Here is a 19,726-nt window from a genome sequence, read left to right on the forward strand (position 1 = left end):
GGATCCTATGACCCCAGCTGACTTCCTGCCCTTTGGGCAGGGGGCTGGACTCGATGATCTCCCGAGGTCCCTTCCAGCCCTGATGTCTATGAGATCTAATCAGTGAGGCAGTACCGTAGCAAAGAAGTCTGGTGCCCAGGGCAAGCCCACAGCAGTAGGCCGCTCTCACCCCATGTACAGATCTGGGGTGCACACAACCTCCCATGCTTGCCTGGGAGTGCACAGTGGTGGGAGCCATCCTTCCCCCAGCCCCCCAGACAATCCATTTGTGCCTCCATCCCATACCCTCACCCAGTCAAGAAGTGCCTGTTGGTGCCCCTTTGCTTCAGTGCCCAGGGCAGTCACCCCACTCACCTCCCTCCACCCTCCATTTGCTATGGTACTGCAGAAAAAGACAGCAATAGTCTTTGGGAAATTGATCCTGGTAATTTTTTATTAATGTCGAATGCCTTATTCTGCAATGGCTGACAAGGTGCCCACAAATTGTGCTCCATTTAGGAAAGGCAGAGCCAACCTACGCTGTGAAGAAAGAAAGTTCCGAGGGGTTTGCAATGATGAAATACAGGCTTCAATAAGGTCAGTGTCAAAACTCGTATCAACTTCACTTGAGTTGGTGTTCATCCTAGTTATCTAGAATAAACATTAATTTCAACACATCTCCTGGTCAACTCTGAAAGCAGGGTTTTTATTATATCTGGACATATAATAAGGTTGCCCTCCCCTGCTGTAAACCTAATGGGAATGTAGTGTTTGTACTATTCTGCTTTCCTTCAGAGTATCTTCCAGTGTAAGTGCCTCAATGAATACAGAAGGACATAATATTTTCTTTCCCTCTAGCTGAAGGGTTTAAAAAGCTGATTAGTGGACCTTTTTTCTCAATGAATTGGCAAATTCTGTGAAAGGCAAGGATTCCTAAGGGTGATATATTTTATTGGACTAACTATGTGGTTGGAGTAAAGTTAGACAAACTTTAAAACATAAGACCTTCTTCCTCAGATCTATCTTCCTCAGATCTGTTTACATTCAAAGCATGTCTAATGGTATCTCAACTACATAGCTGGTCCAATAAAAGATATTACCCCTTGCATAATTTTTGGACCATTGTGGCTACAACTTTGCTCTTTCACTACCATAACGTGGCAAATTCTGACATAATTAAACTTTCTAAAGAGACTTGTATTTCAATAAAGTTCCTTCTGGTCTTGAAATCTTTCTGGTTTCTTGGAAGCTTCCCTGCCTAACTCCTAAGCAGTCTGCCTACTGGACTGCCTCAGAGCTGGAGGTGCCACACATTTCAAGGCCTGTAGTTCTAGGGCAGCCTACTAAGCAGGAAGCCCTGGAATCAGACTTAACAGTTCCCTTTTCCAAAAAATTCAACAGTTTTATTTTCATTCCAAATTGGAAAGGAACCAAGTTTTGAAATATCCAAATCCTCTGGGAAATGTTATTATTTTTTTTTTCCCACTTCCCTCCCCAATACACCTCTTACCTATTCCACATAAATGTGATCAGTCATGATTTGCTATGAAAGCTATGAAATTGTTTGTTCTAAAGGGAGTCCAAAATATGTGATTACTAGAATGCCTATATCTCTTGAAGCTCAGACTATCATCCAAAATAAAATGACTTACCTCTTCAAGGACATCAGCAAGCTTACTGAGTATTTCTTCAGGAAGGCTCTGGAATGTTGGAACACTGTAATATAGAAAGGAAAAGAACTTTTGGTTAATGCATAAAGTTAGACAATGAAAAAAATCTAATTTATTTCATTAGCATATGGATATGAGCTTTTACTGAATAAAATACCATAAGAGTAAAACATGATTTTTATTACCAACACACAACGTGGTCTCAATCTTACGTTGTAACATCAAAAAGGAATACAGATTTTAATTTTCCAAATGTAATTCTTTAGGACTGTTTGCCACAACAAATCTATTGTGTATTCTGCTTATTTCTTTATGTCTTGTCTGCTATGGTATAAGTATGCAGTGGTTTTAGAATAGTGAAACATGAGGAGCAAACATTTTGGAACTATACCTTTACTGTATAAACCCCATACTAGGTTGGGGGACTGTTTGGTGTCCTGCACGATTTCTCTAGTTTGTTTTACTAGTCTGACATGTGTAGTCCCTACCTATAGGTAATGTCAAGCTGTATTTAACTTCATCATCCTTATGTTTATATGCATTGTGGTATTCAGTATAAAATGCATTTCTTTTATGTTACAGTAGGACCAGGATTGCGCAATATAATAATGACTGTCAAGTGACAAACGATTAGTTTTTTTAGCACCCAAGGAGAAGCTGAGAAGCAGTAATCAATATCTGACAGGAGTGTGTTGACTCACAAAGAGGCCCTCCCAGACAAGGACACATTTACAGTTTGAAAGCAACTGTAACATGTGCAACACCTCCAGCTCTTTGAACTTCTGTACTTAGCCCTAGTTGGGAAAATCCCCTCTGCTAAGAGCTGCAAGACCTAGGCAAGACGGGTACAGTCAACATGCCACAGGTCAAGGACTTGGTCCCTGGTATATCTCAGCTAGTTCTCAGTGGTGAAGCAGGAGATGACAGGGTTTGATTGGAGCAGAAGGGTGTCTCTGAAGATGTAAGAGTGTGCATCAGAGGTGCACCCAGGCCACATCCAGGGTTGGGCCAAATCACAAAGTGAAATGTGGATCTTTTTTCCAATGCTTATATTACGAAAAGTGCTAAATTAAGCTGCATTCCATACTGTTCCAATAATAGATATTAATGTGCAATTTCTTCTTGCCCCACTTCAACCAGCAACAAAGAAAAACACCAGAGAAACCAAATCCAATAAGGATTTAAGAGAAGATTGGCTGAAAATTGAGAAGATATGCTTGTAGCATAAAAAGTATAAAATATGAGGCCACCTAAGTGCAGCCAAGAGTTGTGGGGAAAACAGCATTGGACCACTTTTTCTGTTAAGGTTGCTGAATAGAGCTGGAAAGAAATTTTACATTACACGTTATTTTCTTTGGGACAAACCAGTTCATCAAACAAACTATTTGCCAGAACACACCAACTATGATAACACTCATGTACTTTAAAACAGCTCCCAGCCTTTCTGATTTTCTCTTACGTTCTTTTAAGGACAGCTGTTAGGCACACTTGTGTAAGACAATTCCTGAATAGGTATTTTCATAATCTGGAGTTTAGGTTTAGGCTTCTAGATCTAAAAGGGCTACTTTTTAGAACTTTTCATCACTCATAGGCTCCCAATTAACTAACTGGCAGCTAATGGATGATCAATTTTTAAAAATTAAATACCTAAATCAAAATTTAGGATCACAATTTTGGGTCCCATCTTGAAAACCTTGACTCAGGAGTAACGCATGGCATTTATAATTCTTGAAAAAGACCCATGTGATTTCCTTCAGGTAATTCATATTAATGTTAGAGTAAAGCTGAAAATTTGCTCACATTGTTGTTATGATTCAAATGACCTTTTAAACCACTAGAAATATCTTTTTACAAAATGCATATTTTAAAGTCCTTACAATTTAAAAAAAAAAAAATCTATCTTTAATTAACCTTATTTCAATTGTCTTTCAGCTTTTCTTGCTGAAAAGAAGTTGGGGAAACTAACTAATTCCTTTCCCTTTCTGTTCCAAACAAGAAGTTATCTTCTGTGTCCTGGAAGGTGTTTTAATGAATAATTTATTAGAAAGATCTTGTCAAAAGATATACACTTCTGGTTCCACTATTGATACAGAATTAGAAAGCAGGAAAGCAACAAGCTAAGGCTTCTACATCCACCTAGAGAAAGCCCCAAATCAATCAAATACATTAATTATACAATTAATTATATATTGATTCTATAGATAATTACATACCATTGATTACAAAAAATTCCCAGAGTAATTTAGATCATCTCTTGTTCTAATTAGTGATCAAAACAAATTATATTGATCTACCTTTTCCAAAATTTATGTCCAAGCTTTCTGCCACTTTCCTATAGAACACCTTTCATGGCAGTGCATGGTGCTGTACAGTAGCGAAGTAAAATAATGGGATAGACCTTGGGGCCTTTGCATATCAGACATTCGTTATTCCTGCTCCATCACTCCCGTAAGCAGAGGAAGAAGGAATACACTGACTGAGAACACTATCTTCTGCAGAATGACAGTTGACTAAATTCTGCCTCTGGTTACATTGTAAAACTTCAGCTTCACTAGACTTAGACTGAAATTAAACATTATGTATTTTTACTGAAAACTATTTCTTGATGAGGACATAAGAAATATTCCAGGCCTAAGCCAGATGTTGCACAAAAAGAGCAATGTATTCTGGCAAAAGCCAGTAGAAAAAAATGTTCTCTTGTCCCTTTACAGCTTGAAAGCAAGGTGCCTTTTCCATAGTACACCAGGTAATTTATCTCAATTAACTATAATATCCTATTGTTGAAAGCTTAGGATTTTAAACAAATTCAGTTCACAGTATGAAAAAGGTGAAGGTAAGAAGAGAAATGGTTTAGTTTCATCATTGCAATGGAGCAGATAATTAGACCATTTACAATATTGACAATGCATAAGTCCTAAATAAATTATATCCCAGAATAATAACATTAATTGCATAATAAATAAAATTTCTTTAAAAACAAGGATTTGTGATAGTTTACAAAAGAACTAGTATGCTTCTGAATGTCCTGGTTAATACAGGTAGCGTGTATTTCCTTTTTGTTGAATAGACTCCAATTAAACATCTATACAGAAAGAATACATTTATGAAACAGAGTAGGAACCAAAAGGCTTTTAGCCTCATTTTGTAATGATGTACATTTTAACTAGTGATAGTATCTTTGAAGTAATAAAAATATAAAATTTAGAGAATATAAGCCTCTCTTATAGCCACAAACAAAAATATACTTGAACTGTTCCAATGACATCATCAAATTGATGGAAACAAGAATCCATTTCCTGAAATCCAACTATTTTATATAGTTACTTATGAAATTTAACATTTAAAAATATAAGTCTCTATAATTAGTTAGATAGATATCTAGGTACATACTTATATAATCACCCACGCATAAAAACTGTAGCTGAAAATAGGCAGGATATCAGTGAAAGGACCAGGAAAAGAGAAAAATGTGACCAACTGGTGATACAAGAATCATTATTAGGTTTTCTAACTTTATATAAAATATTTTAAGTAGGCGGTAAAAAAAAAATCTATATTTAGCCACTTTGCAAAATTATAGAAGGCAAATTATGAAAATGTCAAACAGACTAGCAAATATTCTGAGTTTCCATGTTAATCATAAAGAAATATCCATCTTTGAAAAAAAATGTGTAATTATAGTGCAAGTTCAGAAAATATAATCTCAGACAAAAAGGTACAAATTCACTGTATTTTGAGCAGTGGTACCTTTTTGTGATGTTCTGTTATCAACTGCAAAATTCACAAAACTGAATCCCTATTTGCCTGTATCCTGCAGAGAGCAAGAGATAGCAATCACTATTTCCTCAGTGTCTTAATAGGAACGTTTGAAGGTCATGGGGTTTCCGAAACAGAAGTATGGAACCAAAATTCTGGAGATGGATTTTTGGACCACAAGATAAAGGGATGTGGGAAGTGCAGTACCTGAACGACTACCTGAATTACTTGAAATGAGTATTTTTTTCCTATTGCCTTAGATAATTCTATCAGATATCCTCAGTAGTTTTAGTACCTTCTAGTATAAAAAAGCAGGAAAGGAAATACTCAAGACAATGAGCTAATGCTGTGCAAGCTGCAAGGTTTGTAAGGGTACTGACTCCACCTAACTTCATTAGGGGGGCACAGCAAGGGATCGAAGATGCTGTGTTCACCAGGGCGCCTCTTGGGGTAACAAGGAACAATGGTCACAAACTGACAGAGAGCAGGTTTAGGCTAAATATCAGGAAAAACTTCTTCATGGTTAGGGTGGCCAAAATTTGGAATGGGCTTCCAAGGGAGATGGTGCTCTCCCCTGCCTTGGGGGTCCACTTCTACATTCCCCACCAATTCTTCCCTGTTTACGAGCAGTAGGTCAAGAAGAACATGGCTGCTAATTGGTCTCTCCAATGCTTGCACCAGGAAGTTGTTTCAAATGCTCTCCAAAAACTTCCTGGATTGCCTCCACGCTGCTGTACTGTCCTCCCAGTAGAAGCTGGGGCTCTGGCTATGGTTGGGGGGAGGTTTCCCACTGGGAGCTGGGGCTGTGATCCCTAGACCACAGCCACGGGCATGGCTCTGGCCACAGTGAGGGGGCTTTGTCTACAGGCAGCTAGGGCTGGCCCTCATGACCATGGGACCAGCTGGGACTAGCAGAGAGAGGCTTTACCTGTGAGCACCTGGGGGAGCACCCTCTCTCTCATGGCCACAACTAGTGCTCTCAACATAATGCAGGGGCTGTGTCTTCTCTACAGTGGTGCTCCTGGGGCTCTGCACGTGGGAAGGTCCACCACTGCAGCTACGGCTCAGGGTTCTCAAGCCCTGAAGTTTCGGGGTGGGAGGGTCCCCATGTAGCACTTCAGAGCTCTGCACCCATACCACGCACCTTGCTGCAGGTGCTGGCTTTGATGGGCCCAGTATCTAAGTTGTTTAGATGAACCAAAGTCTGGATGGCAAAATTACCAGGACTAGTTAGCCCAGACCAAGTGCTGCATCTAATGGAACTGTAACATTTTTAGTAACTAAGGTCTTTCAGAGTTAGTATTTCTGCATAGCTTTGTATTATACTGGGTAAATATATGTCCAATGTCCAATTATGGGCATACTCAGAAGTGCCTAAATCCTGTCAGTGCTGACCAGCTGAAATTTGGGTCATGGCTAAAACCTAGAAAGATCCACAAGCTAGTCATTCTTTGCCTGTCTTGATGGTGGCAGTAGTAGTTGTAAGTTATTTTTACTGCCTCTTTCATTCAGTATATGTTTAGTTGTTCCATGCAAAGTGGAAGAGGAGGAACTGAGAGGTCCTGAGCACCAAATATGCTCCAAACATTTACTTGAAAGGTGAGAGTTCAAATCTGGGTAAGAATAGGATGGCGACAAGGGGAGAAGTTACACCCTGGGTGAATGCCCTAGTCCTTACCCATTTTGAAAAATGTGCAATTTCTTTCTCCACATCCTCTAGGGGAGAAGCCAGGGATGTATTTCTTCTCAGAAGGTCAGAAAGGTTTAGGCATACCTAAACCTTTATGCATCCCATTCTTTGACCCCTGGTGAGCCTGGATTCCTCAGATCAGGACTGTAAAGTCTGCTAGGCAACAAGGCACATAAAAGTTAAGTTTTGTAACATTCAGCACTGAAGCACCTAAATCAGGGCTGTTCAGCTTCTAAGTGGCAGGGGCCCAAACTCCCTGCAATTCACACTGGCGGGGACTGCATGCCTATGTGCCACATAAGGGAGAGGTACAGGCCTCCTGGGCTCCATGAACAGACACTTGCATCCCTGACTATATGCTCCACCTCCATTGCTGCACTGGACATCTGGTCAGGTGCCTCCCACCACTGTACCATGTAACTTCAAGCTCCCCTCACAACTCCCTGCACCATGTCACTCCCAACTGGTGCAGCAGGAGTGATAGGAGGGAGTAGCAGCCAGGGAAGGAGCCCAGGGGCTGCAACTTAACGCTTTGCAAACCACCAGCTAGACAGCCATGACCTAAATCATCTAGCCTCTAGCACAGAGATTCTCAACTCTTTCAGAAAAGGCACTCCTCAGAAAATGCCAGCTCTTAAATTTTCATTCTTCTTATTACAAAGAAATAGAGCAATTCTTCTGCTGCAAAGAACTTAGAAAGACCACAATAGATCAGATCAGATCAGAGCATTTTAAATACTACAGATTCCTATCTGAAATCTTTGAATCTAACTTGGAAATCTTGTCTACATGCTTAACAGTGTGCTAACATTGTATGGCACCCTGCAGCACCCATGAAAGGTGTGGCAGCACCCTTGTTGAGAATCACTGCTCTAGCATTTACCAGTTCAAAAAGAAGAAAAACAAAGAACACCCATAACAGTCTGGAAGAGAAAGATATTATGCAGCACAGCTACTAATTCTATTTTCATGTTCCGATCATTGGTTTTATGTTTCCAGATTTATATAAGTAATTGTGGTAGCCTGAACAATTTTGTCCTGTTCTTTAAATGTTCATACGTGAAATTCTGTTCCAAGATACTTGTACTAAATCCCTAAATCCTTAATTGCATAACCATCTGAATAAGAGACACTGCAAAATCTCAGAGCCTCAATCTCAGAGATACTGAGCACCCAAAGCTTCATCTGATATCTATCCGAGTTGCAATCTCAGAAAATCTAGCCTCTAGTTTCTGTTGCACGTGATATCATGTTACAACACAGATGATCATCTCAGGCACTAATAATTGATAACAGATGCTATGGCAGAGCCCACACTTGCCAGCCTAGCAGTTTGTTGACATTTGAACATAACATTCTTCCTGAGTACTTCATTTTTGAACTGCGGTAGACAACAGCAGCATGTAACATGAATGACCTTCCCACAAAGTTATACATGAATCTAAAATTAAGGGATATCTTTAAGCTAAACATGCCAAGGCAATGATGGTATGTGACAAGGAATTACAGTTCCAATATGACAAAGCAATCTGTGAAGCTTGAGTGGGAGGAGCTGCAGTGCTTTAGATAGAAATGTCAGCATGTGAGATGCTGGCAGTGACAATATGTCACACCTCTTCAATACAGATTTCTGCCTGGTTAGCTGTTTCATTGTTCAAGAAAGCATAAGGAAATAGAATTTTAACAGCAAATGTCAATAAACCTTAGTCTTTCATCAATCTGCCGACCATGCTGAAAGATGACTGAAATAAGCAGAAAGGACTATAATTTTGTTGCCATTATGGAAGGCAGAATGAACAGTAATGTTTGAATTCCCTCAGTCTCCTTGACACATCATATTAGGCATGAACATGGAACAGAGAATGAACTGGTTGTGTTGGCTAATGAATGCAGATGACTTAGGGGGACATGTAGCTACCAGGCTGCTCCTGAGTTTTCAGATAAAAAATAATACCCAAGATTCCTTTTTCCCCCTTCTGGTTTACTGTCATACTTTCAGCATGAGATGCCAGAATGTAGCTGGCTGCATGTTTTGTGGTACCTTCTGTGCGTCTATACCTGCACTTGCAATGATCAGCAATGGACAATTAATTCTGGCAGTACTTCAAAGCCGTCTTCTTCACTACAAAACATTAAATGGTTTCATTCCCAGCACTCTAATAAATTATCTATCCCTTTCTGTGGTGCCAAAGCAGCTGAGATCAGTTAATGCAGTCACATTTTTTTAAACTGGAGAAAGCTGGAAGTTTGGCATTATTAGTGAGATGCCTCTGACTCTCTTCCCATCTCCACAACAAAGAGTCTGTTGCTCTTCAGAGCATGCTGCAGGGCTTACATTTCCTAAGGCCTGATGCACATTACACTTAAGAAAACAATTAACTGGCTAATCACATCTTAAATAGTGACCTGGCCACATGTTCATTCAATAAGTGGTGTGATAAAACCAGGAATAAGGAACAAAGTTATTGCAGAAAAATTTATGTAATAACTCTGTGGCTGGTTCCTGGCATGCCTTTAATTGAACCTGTAGCCAGCGCTCCCAGATGCTGAAACACATGGGAGAGTACTCCAGAGGCTGGGAGCACAGGTGGGTTGATCGGAGGGGTCTCAACTGGGGGAGCACAATAAGCTCCCCTGGCTGGGAGCTCCGATCCCTCGATGGAAGAACTTATTGCCTCCCTGGGGCTGAGAGCTCCAAGCACTGCGCTCTCAGGCGCAGGGAGGCACCATGCGCTCCCAGGGCTGGGAGTTCCACAAGCGATCAGAGCGCCCAGCTGTGATCACAGCCATGAGAGTACATAGTGTGCTGTGGGGCTTGGACCTCTGATCAACTGATAGAGATCCCAGCCATAGGAGCAAAGGTTGCAGGTGCAGGGAGAACCTGGGGCATGAGATCTGATGCTTGATCTCACAATAATGCCACCCACCATGCATGTATGACATGGCAAGAAGTGTGATTACTGGGATCCTACATCTGATCCCATCATGCCTTTTTTATGTTTATTAGTGGCCTAAGCTTTTGAAAGGAGGATGGATATAACGCTGCTTGTATTCTAGGTAGTTTTGGTTGGTTAATTGGGAAAGGAAGCCCTTATAATTCTTCATTGGTCAATACTGTAAATGTTGGCATACAGGCATGCATACTTTAAGAGTTAAACTTTGAAACTTTCTTCTTTTATCAGTATATGTGAATGAGGATCAAAGAAGGTGCTGACCATTTCTTTAGAGCTGGAGGTCCTCTTCCCACTACTGCCAGAAAGCATTGCCCTTTTGAGCTCAAGGAATTCAAGATAAATCTTGCTTATTAGATTCTGACACTCGATTTAGGGTACTCACAAGAAACAACATTTTAAAGAACTCAGGCTAGAAATGTCATAGAACTGGCAGCTGTCCAGTGTAAGCAGCGTCAAAGACTAAATTGCTGGCTCAGTCATCTTCATGATAAATCATAGTCTTAAAATGAGAACCAAGTAACTTGTGTTGAACTTTACTTACTGCAGTCTGCAAACAGACATTTACTGTGGTATCCTCTGTCTTGTGTTCCCACTGCCTTCTTCAACTGGCATGTCTCATACCAGAGAAACACATTACATGTTGTCCAGCTAATGGCTGTACAAAACTAAAACTACATTTTTAATTTGACATCTATTCCTTTTCAATTTATTTTTTCACCAGGTCAAACAAGATTTTATATAATCTACTTCAGGAAAAAAAATCAAGAACATAATCTGTAAAGTACTGGCAGCAGTTTTGGAAGAAAACAGTCTTGGAGAAATGTAGCATCTATTTCGTCTATCATCTTTACACATACTGTTAATATATATAATTCAGTCCCACTATAGTAAGGAATGACCACTTGGAGAAAGGAAGAAGTAGTCTTAGGGCTGGAAGGTGACTGGGGATAGGGTGGGATATCCGAGGAAAGAAGGACAAAAGGGCATAGCTGGACCAGTGTATGGCCTTTATTTTCCCATCAGCAGCTTTGCATACCCTAGATGCAGTTCCTACCTTTTATGACCTACTTTTCACTACACTAACCCAAGAAGGAACAGTCAGAAGAGAGGCTGAGGTCATTTGGATAAACTCTCCCCAGATATTAGATATCTGGCCTACAGTAGCAATTTACAAACCATGCCCGAAGCGCAGCTGATAGTTCGGTATCTCAGCCTAGTTGTGGCAATGTGTGAAAGGGATGCCAAGGGTATGAATGTTGCAGGAAAAATGTTACATTCAGCGATCCCAGGTTGCCAGTTGTCAGGCTGAAATACAATTCCTCCTTTGTGCCAACTTCTTACATATTATAGGAAGGCTGCGCTACTTTTTTTCACTTATCTCCTCTCCCTACAGACACAGTAGAAAAAGAGACGCAGAAAATGGATACAGAAAGGCTGAATTAAGATTTATTTGGAACTCTCTAGAAACACCATGTTTACTCCATAACAATTGTAATTGATAAGACAAGGTTAGCTTTCTTCCAGCAATTTCCTGTACATTTTGCTTTGCTTATAAATAATCTTGGAAAAAGAAATGAAGAGGAAGAGTAGGGCTCTCACACTCTCCCATTAATTACATTTGCGTCTAGCTTTGGAATCAGCTCAATAATGCCACTTTTATGAAAAGAGAATATATTTGCACTATGTTGTTGCAGATGACCCGCCTGCTGTGCTAAAGCTAAAAAGGCATTAAACTCATTCACTGTCTTTCATTTTGGAGAGACTGAAAATGCAAAGGCTGCAAAAGCCTTTAAAGCTCTGCCAACCATAACATAGACATTATCCTCGTAAATAAACTTCCATTCCTGAAAGTGGTTCATGCTATGTCTTCTATCTAAAAACAATTATCTAGATAGCTACTAAAAACTGGCCTACATACAAAATGGTGAAGGATGCAATGAAGTAGATGAACTGATGCACTGGGGTTTTTTTCTTTGTTTTGTTTTGTTTTGTTTTTTACTTCTGTAAGAGACTGCTGAACAAAAAGTAAGACTGAAGGATTAGATTCTTTTTCTTATAATAGTAAACAATGTATACAGTCTATGATAAGATGATAATAACTGGACTGAGACATGGATTATAGTGGCCCAAAGAGAACATGCTGCATAAACATGAACTGTTTTCAGTATTTTCATCATTCACTTTCCAGTCTGAAAGAGACGTATATTGACTATATTGCTCCCCTTTTCCAGAGAGAGAAGAAGCCCTGGCAGCCAAAGAACCAACATAGTTCCATTGCATGTGGGCATGTATGAAGTCGGTTTGAGAAATGAAGGGAAGGCAGTGAACCCTTTGACTATTGTTAAAGAATCACGATAGAAAAGGAAGGAGTAGAGCCTTCCAAGCCTGTTTTTTTTTTACTGCAGTGATAAGGGAAACCAGAAGGTTACAGCTATATCAATCCTTTTGTCATTTTACTCCATAATCGCAGGTGAAGAAATGTTCAAATGCTACTGTTCACCTTTCAAAATATGAGCTAATGTGATTAGACAGCCACCCTCTTTTGGTCAGAGTGGAATAGGCTGCTCAGGCAGTCATTTTTGCCAAAACTCTGAAGAAAATAATTTTTTCCCCTCCCCTCTCCAGCTTTCTTTGTCTCTTACACTCTTCTTGACACTGGCTCTTTATGAAAGACAGCCCTCCCATTGCATCTCATTTTGAAATTATTAGGGAGGGAATAGAATTGTTTTTAAAAAATAGCAGCTGTCACAATGACAGAAAGGTGGAATAATAGGCAAGTATATAAATGCTTTAATCCATTTTTCATCATGAAGGACTATTTCTGAACTATAGTTGGAAACTTCTAAGAGTAGCTTCATTAGAGAACAATATTTTCAGTAGTACCAATATTTTTGAGTGCATCAATTTTTAGATCACCAATTTAAGATAAGGTGCCTCATTATGCAGTATGTTCTGTATTTTCACAATCCCAGCATTTCCTAGGTAGTCATAAATATAATTTCCCTGTCGTCCAGTACAACTGAATTTTTTGTTTAAATAATAATAATAACGAAGTGCCCAGATCTCATCAAAAGCAAAGTGGATTTGGGTACATGTGACATTTCCTTTGATAATCCCAGCTCCAATTGTACTACACTAGCTGGAGAATCTTTTTATTATGACATTACAGGCAGTCCTTGACTTACAATGTTTCGAGTTACAACGTTTTGCACTTACAATGTTTATAAATTGACACCCTGTTTCAACTTTATGATATCAGTTCCAACTTTACAATGCTTGATCCGATGTGATGCCACAACAGCGAACAAGTTTACTGTGTCGCTCATCTCCCTGGAGAACAACTGTCCAAATTGCCTTGGACACTTTCTTTAAGAAAGCAGACAAGACTCCAGAAAGACCTGCAGCCAAAACTCCTGAGAAGACTGCAGTCAAGTACCCTTCAAAAAGCCAAATGAAGAGCCCTTCAAGAAGTCCAGCAAAGTCACCTCAAAGAAGTCCTTTCAAATCAATATGATTGCTATTTGCAATCTAAATACTGTAATGTAGCTATATTACTCATCTATAATGGATTGAGTGCAAAATACTGGGGTATTTTTGGTGAAAATAGGGTATCAGGCCTTAGTTCAGGAACCAATCCCCCACTTATAACATTGTTCCTTATGAGAAAATTGGTTCCGAGTTACAACGATTCGACTTAAGACATGGTTTTCAGGAACGAATTGTGTCTTTAGTCCAAGGACTGCCTGTACAATGAACCTATAAAAAGAGTCCTTTGTGGTGATAAGATTAGATTAGACAAACATATCATAAACACTCTTTCATCAGTGTCATAAATGTCAAAACAATCAAGGGAATACCTATTCTTAGATTATTCTTATTAGGGCTAACAAACGATTACAAAATTAATCACAATTAATTGCAAAATTAAAAAACAGTCACAATTGATCACAATTTCAAACATGCAGTTAAACAACAGCCAGCACCCCGCACATAACAGCCCAGAACCTGGGTGCACCATGGCTCCTCCCCACCACCACCAACAGCACATAGCCCTACCCCTGATCCTGGCCCACTCTGCATCTGCTCTGGATGTGGTCTGGCTGCAGCAAACCAGCTGGAACCTGTGTAAACAGCCCTGCCCTTGGCCTGCCCCACACCTTCTCCAAACTTATTTATCCATGCTGAGCAGCAGCAGCAGCAGTCAGGCAGAAGCTGCTGCTAAGTGCAGAGGAAAAGCACACACTCCTCTTCACCACTGCCAGGCTCTTCTTGCTGCAGCCACCCAGAGCCTGTGCCCGGGCTGCCCTGCCACTCCTCTGCACTGCCACCGCTGCCCTAGTGGGTGACCCAGAGGTGGCAGTGATGGCAGCAGAGAGGAGCTGCAGGGCAGCCCAGGCACGTGCTCTGGGTGGCTGCAGCAAGAAGGGCCCGGCAGTGGTGAGGGAGAGGGGCTGCTTTTCACCCATGCTGAGTAGCAGGTTCTGGGCAGGTGTGTCTGGAGCAGACGTAGGGCGGGCTGGCATTGGGGCTGTGTGCACGGGTTCTGACTGGTCCAAAGCTGGTCCACTCTGCTTGTCAAAATTATGTGTGCAATTAACACAAGTTAAGAAAAATAAGTTAATTTGTTTTTGTGTTAATCATGCAAGTTAACTGCAATTAACTGACAAATTCATATGTTTTGTATTAAGAAGGTCATTAAACAGTAGTTAATATTTTGGAGGCACAGTATACATAAATTTAGAGGAATGACAAGGCAAATACATCTTTTTGGCCCGTTTTGTCATGTTTTCCTAAATGAACTATTTCCAATATCTTAAAAACCAATTTTAATTGAACATTTAATCTCAGTCTAACAGACATCTAGTGCACTTGACAGTAAATTGTCATAATGATATCCTACTCATAAAGATGATGACAATATTATTTTCAGAGTGTGCGGAGAAGCTATTTGTCATGCTCTCCTACGACGTTGTTTTTTTCTTCCTTTCCAATGTTTTTAAAGGAGTATTTTCAAACAGTTCACTGCAGCTCTTTTCAGAATTATATACAGGAATAATTTATTGAAAATATGTCAAAAAAACTAAATCTATGAAGTGACTGTTTTATGCTTATGCTGCCAAATGATTTCCTTCAAATTTCCCAAAACGTATGTGAGTTGGGGTTTGGTTTAACACCTGATACATCAGGCTTTTCATTCTTTACAAAGTTATAGTTCTGGAACACTAAATGCACATCTCAGAAAGCAAGCAAAGTTTTTTTTAAATGGCCCAAAAAGTAGACAGCAACATTCACGCTGGTGCAGAGAACAATGAGAAAGCAAGAAGATTATTGCAGAATGTCTTCTGCATGTGTATGTATACATATTAGGGATTAGCCCTGAGCTTGTATGGATGGCCCTTGAGCCATGTGCTGAACTCCACTAGAACTAATTTTAGGGATGATCTCAAAGTCTTTCACTCTTTTGGACCAGTGCATCTTAATCTAATTACATAAATTACATACTGTGACAGAAATGGGTAAAATGCAAAAACACACATGCATTTTTGATTTCTAAAAAATCAAAAGACATCACTGGGAATAACTACAAAGGAATCTACTTTATTATCCTCCTCCTAAGAGAATAAAGAGTTTTAAATATAATTTTAAAAGAAGAATGCAAAAATAGCTCCCTGTTCCTAGACATCATACAACCATAAAGCAAGCAAGCTTCTATGTAATGATCAAAAATCCCCCAAAAACCATGCTAGTATAAAAATTTGTTCTGACTCTCAAAAGGCTAATGGACATGTTTCAGATTCTTCTGTCTAAACACTGTCCCTGAGAAAGCACCAGGTATTTTGATGATTTTTGTACGCTATCTAGCACAATTACTTTGCCTTTAACCTAACTTACTGACAGAGAGGAAAAAAACTCCATCCTTTTAGGTTTCCAAACTGTACAACCACAGTGCCACCCTAAACAGCACACTTTAATAATTGATACTCGCTTGGAGACAGAGAAGGAATACGGACTTTGAGATTTGCCAGAGGCAACAACATACCAGCAGTAAGTCCCTTTCTGTTTTAAGAGTCAGTCTTGGCAATATGCTCATTTGCTGGTTTTAGCAGTAGTGGTAGAATAGATTTACTGATTTTTAGGAAGTAATTGAAGACATTTCTCCTCTGTGAATTTGTGAATTTTTGAGAGGGCAGATCCTGCATTCCCTAGCCTTCCTTAGAAAAACTGCATCTAAAGACAAAGACATATTACCTAGATGTACATAGAATAAGGACCACTGGAGTTGGTCCATTTTTAAAAATTAATTCACAGCATATTAAGCACTGACAGTATTTCATAGAATCATAAACTATGACTCAAGCTTCTCTCTCCCAAGTAGAAATAAATATTTCAGGGGAAATACCATAATTTATTCACCCTTCAGAGTGAAGTTTGGCAGAGTGGCCCATAGAACAGATGTAATTGAAGGCCACGCACTATGTAATCCTCAGGATTTATTTCAAAGTACATCATTAAGATACAATTCAGAAGCTAATGATGAAACAGTAAACACAAAATCACACTGGAATAGCTAACCAAAATTATTTTGACTGGCTCTGTTTAGGGAGCTTTGTCCTACAGATACTACTAGAAAGTCTGACTAAACACCATCTCCCAAACGTCTCAGTCATGAAGTATTTGTGATGGGACACAAGCTTCATATTGATTTGGTTGCATTTGTTCTGTCCTCAGGCATGCAAGATAAAACTTGGCCAGTGTACACGTCAATCTAATCTCCCAGTAGTGAGGGGGAAACAGACTTTCAACCACTACCTTTCTGTTTTATAAACTGTATGATCTCATATAGTTTAGATTCCTATAGGATAATTTTAATCTCTTCCATTGTACTGAAGAAAGTTGAAGAACAATTTGATTCTGCTCTGCTCCCTAAAATTACAAGTTATTTTTTATCCTACCACTATAATTTTTATATCTCAAGAGTCTGATGTTAGCTATGTATAGTATGGCTCCCTGATGCTATAATTTTATGACAAATATAACTAAATAAAATAAAATAAAGAAATAAAATGTGATGATTGATTTTAAAAAGTATCTTCAATGGAAAAAATAACAGAATAAGCTCAGGTTATTAAAAATAATGTTTGTAAGTTCCATCGCTTTCAAAAAACAAATTTAAAATGTTAAGCAAAAAGTAATTAAAGTTTTAACTGAAAAAAGAATAAAAATATCTGAAATGATAAAATGAAACTCTTTATCAATCTTTAGCTATCGTTCCTTATTTTTAAATAAAGCATTTATTTAAAAGTACATGAAGAATATCTCAGACGCAGTGATATGTACTGATTTCCTTCTGTCTAAGACAAGCTTAAACAGGGACTGTGGCTTCTTATCTCATTCCTGGATTAGCTTTTGCCACTCCTTTGTCCCTATAGTTTTACTACTTGTTTGCCCTAGCACTGCCCACCTCCCCCTTCTCCCTCTACTTCCCCTACCTTTGTCTTTCGTATTCTAATTTCTTTCTCCTTCTTATACTCTTTCTGCAGGGCCCTTTCACACCATCTGATGACAGGAACTTGGGTTCCTGAAAGCTTGTGCTCCATGTATATCTTATCTAGGGCACATACAAATGTTACACTTAGATCCATATCGGTGAACAAATATTGCTCTATTCCTGTAACTGTACAGACATTTGCCACACACAGACTGATCTAAAAATGGCTCAAACAACCTAGAACAGCTGCAGTAGATTGCAGATCGGTCTAAGCTTAATTTGTGACTCTAACTTTCAAACATCTGTACTGATCCCCTATTGAATCAAGTTAGATCAATGCCCTATGGCATACCAGTGTGCTTTTCAACCCCCTTACCCCACACCACAATGCCTCCCTGGAGGGAAGGGCACTAGCACAGCCCTCACTTGGCCGCTCTAAATCAGTGCTCAATAGACCGTGCCCCTAGGTTGCCCAGTGCTGAATGACAACAGTCCCTCTAACCAGCCCGGCCTCAGGTAACTACCAGCTGCAAACAGGTTGGGGCAGGGACATATGGCAGCTGTGACCAGAGTCTCTGGTTTGTGCCACTGAACCCCCAATATTCTGTCACAAAGCATCCCATGAACTGCACTCACACCCTGACACTGAGCCCAGGAGAACCCCTGCACTTGGGCACAGCCCCTCAGACCCTGACTCCAGCCCTTAAGCATCCAGCCAGGGACCTCCAAGCCCCTGGACCTGGGTACAGTCCCATGGACCCAGATCCCAGCACTAACATATGCAGTCATAGACCTACAGGTACCCACTCACCCCCCTGGCCAGGAGCCAGTACAGGTGGTTTGCCTCTGGCAGGTCAGGTGGTGGAGGCACAACCTCAGGACTGGGCCAGTGTGAAGGTGAATCTGTCACCTCTGTGGCTCAGCCACTGCCAACAGGTACCTGGGCCATGTGCACTTGATGTGCTGCAAGGTTTTTTCTGGCCTATGGGTTCAGCACTGGGGCCTGGAAGGAGGCAGGCAGGGAGGGGTTTTGAGCATCCCAGTTGTAGCAGAAGGCAGACACCTCTGGAAACTTTGGGCACAGGAGGGATATGGCCAGTCACCCCAGGGTTGCTAGGTAGAGGCCCCTAGAAATTTCCAAGCTGAGGTGTGGGGCACTCCCAGCTGGAAGCCCCTGGAACATTTTAGATTGTGGGGTTGGCCTCACCAGTGAAACTCCAGTCACTCTCGAGTAGTGACTGCTCCCCACTAGAGTAAGAATGGGGACCAGGCACCAGGACTTGCACCTATGCATGCCTTCCATCCACCCATCCATTCATCCATCCATCCACCCACCCACCCACTTGCTCCTCGCAATCACATCATCACTCACTCACGGACGATGATATCCCATGGGCACTGCCATGCACTGTGGAAGAGCCCATCCCATCCTCCTCCAGTACCCAACTCCAGTCACACAACTGAGGCTATGGGGAAATGCAGGATCTTGTCATCATTTGGGGTGAGGAGGAGACCCAAGACCAGCCCTGCACCAGGCACCACAATAGGGAGGTGTTTGAATGGATTGGCCAACAGATGCAAGTACACAGCCATGACAGTGACTGGGTGCAATGCTAGGCAAAGACCAAGTAGATGAAGGTACAATACAAATGCGTATGGGACACCAATAAAAAGTCTGGTAGCTGGAGGCAAACAATGCCCTTCTATGAGGACCTATCCTGCCACTATCAAGCTGTCATGGCACAGAACCCAAGAAGGAGGTAGAGGCAAGTAGGGGCCCAGTGAAACACCCCCACCCTGACCACTCAAAGCACGAGGCTCCAGGCTGCTAATTGCTCAAGAGTTTTTTCAGCACTAAGACGATCATTCCCCTGCTCCCTTCCCCCTCTTTGTTGAGCACAAAGCCAGGGTGCAAACATAGCCCCCCACTTTGGTCTTGCATAGTTGGCATCCCATCTTCCAGACTATGGGAACATAAATCAGCCTCACTCACACCACCTTCTTCAGCTACCTGCACAAAACCACTGCATAGGAACTGTAATCACAGCTGATCTGGTCTCACTGCCAGGGTGACTCCCAAGTTGCACATTTGGAGAGACTTTCATAGATTTCATAGACATTAGGGCTGGAAGGGACCTCAGGAGATCATCGAGTCCAGCCCCCTGCCCAAAGGGCAGGAAGTCAGCTG

At 40.8% G+C, this 19,726-nt stretch overlaps 1 protein-coding gene across 2 annotated transcripts in view; it reads right to left on the reverse strand.

The window, feature by feature from the left end:
• PRKG1 (protein kinase, cGMP-dependent, type I) overlaps positions 1–19,726 on the reverse strand; it is a 1,071,278-nt gene that overhangs the window by 293,758 nt on the left and 757,794 nt on the right. For both annotated transcript variants that reach the window (XM_019538593.1, XM_019538592.1), the window contains exon 5: positions 1,632–1,695. In XM_019538593.1, the coding sequence (XP_019394138.1) occupies positions 1,632–1,695 (64 nt within the window). The remainder of the gene's footprint in view (positions 1–1,631; positions 1,696–19,726) is intronic.

This window comes from Crocodylus porosus, unplaced genomic scaffold (assembly GCF_001723895.1).
Source record: "Crocodylus porosus isolate Cpor-Errol unplaced genomic scaffold, CroPor_comp1, whole genome shotgun sequence".
In the NCBI taxonomy this organism is placed as follows: Eukaryota; Metazoa; Chordata; order Crocodylia; family Crocodylidae; genus Crocodylus; species Crocodylus porosus.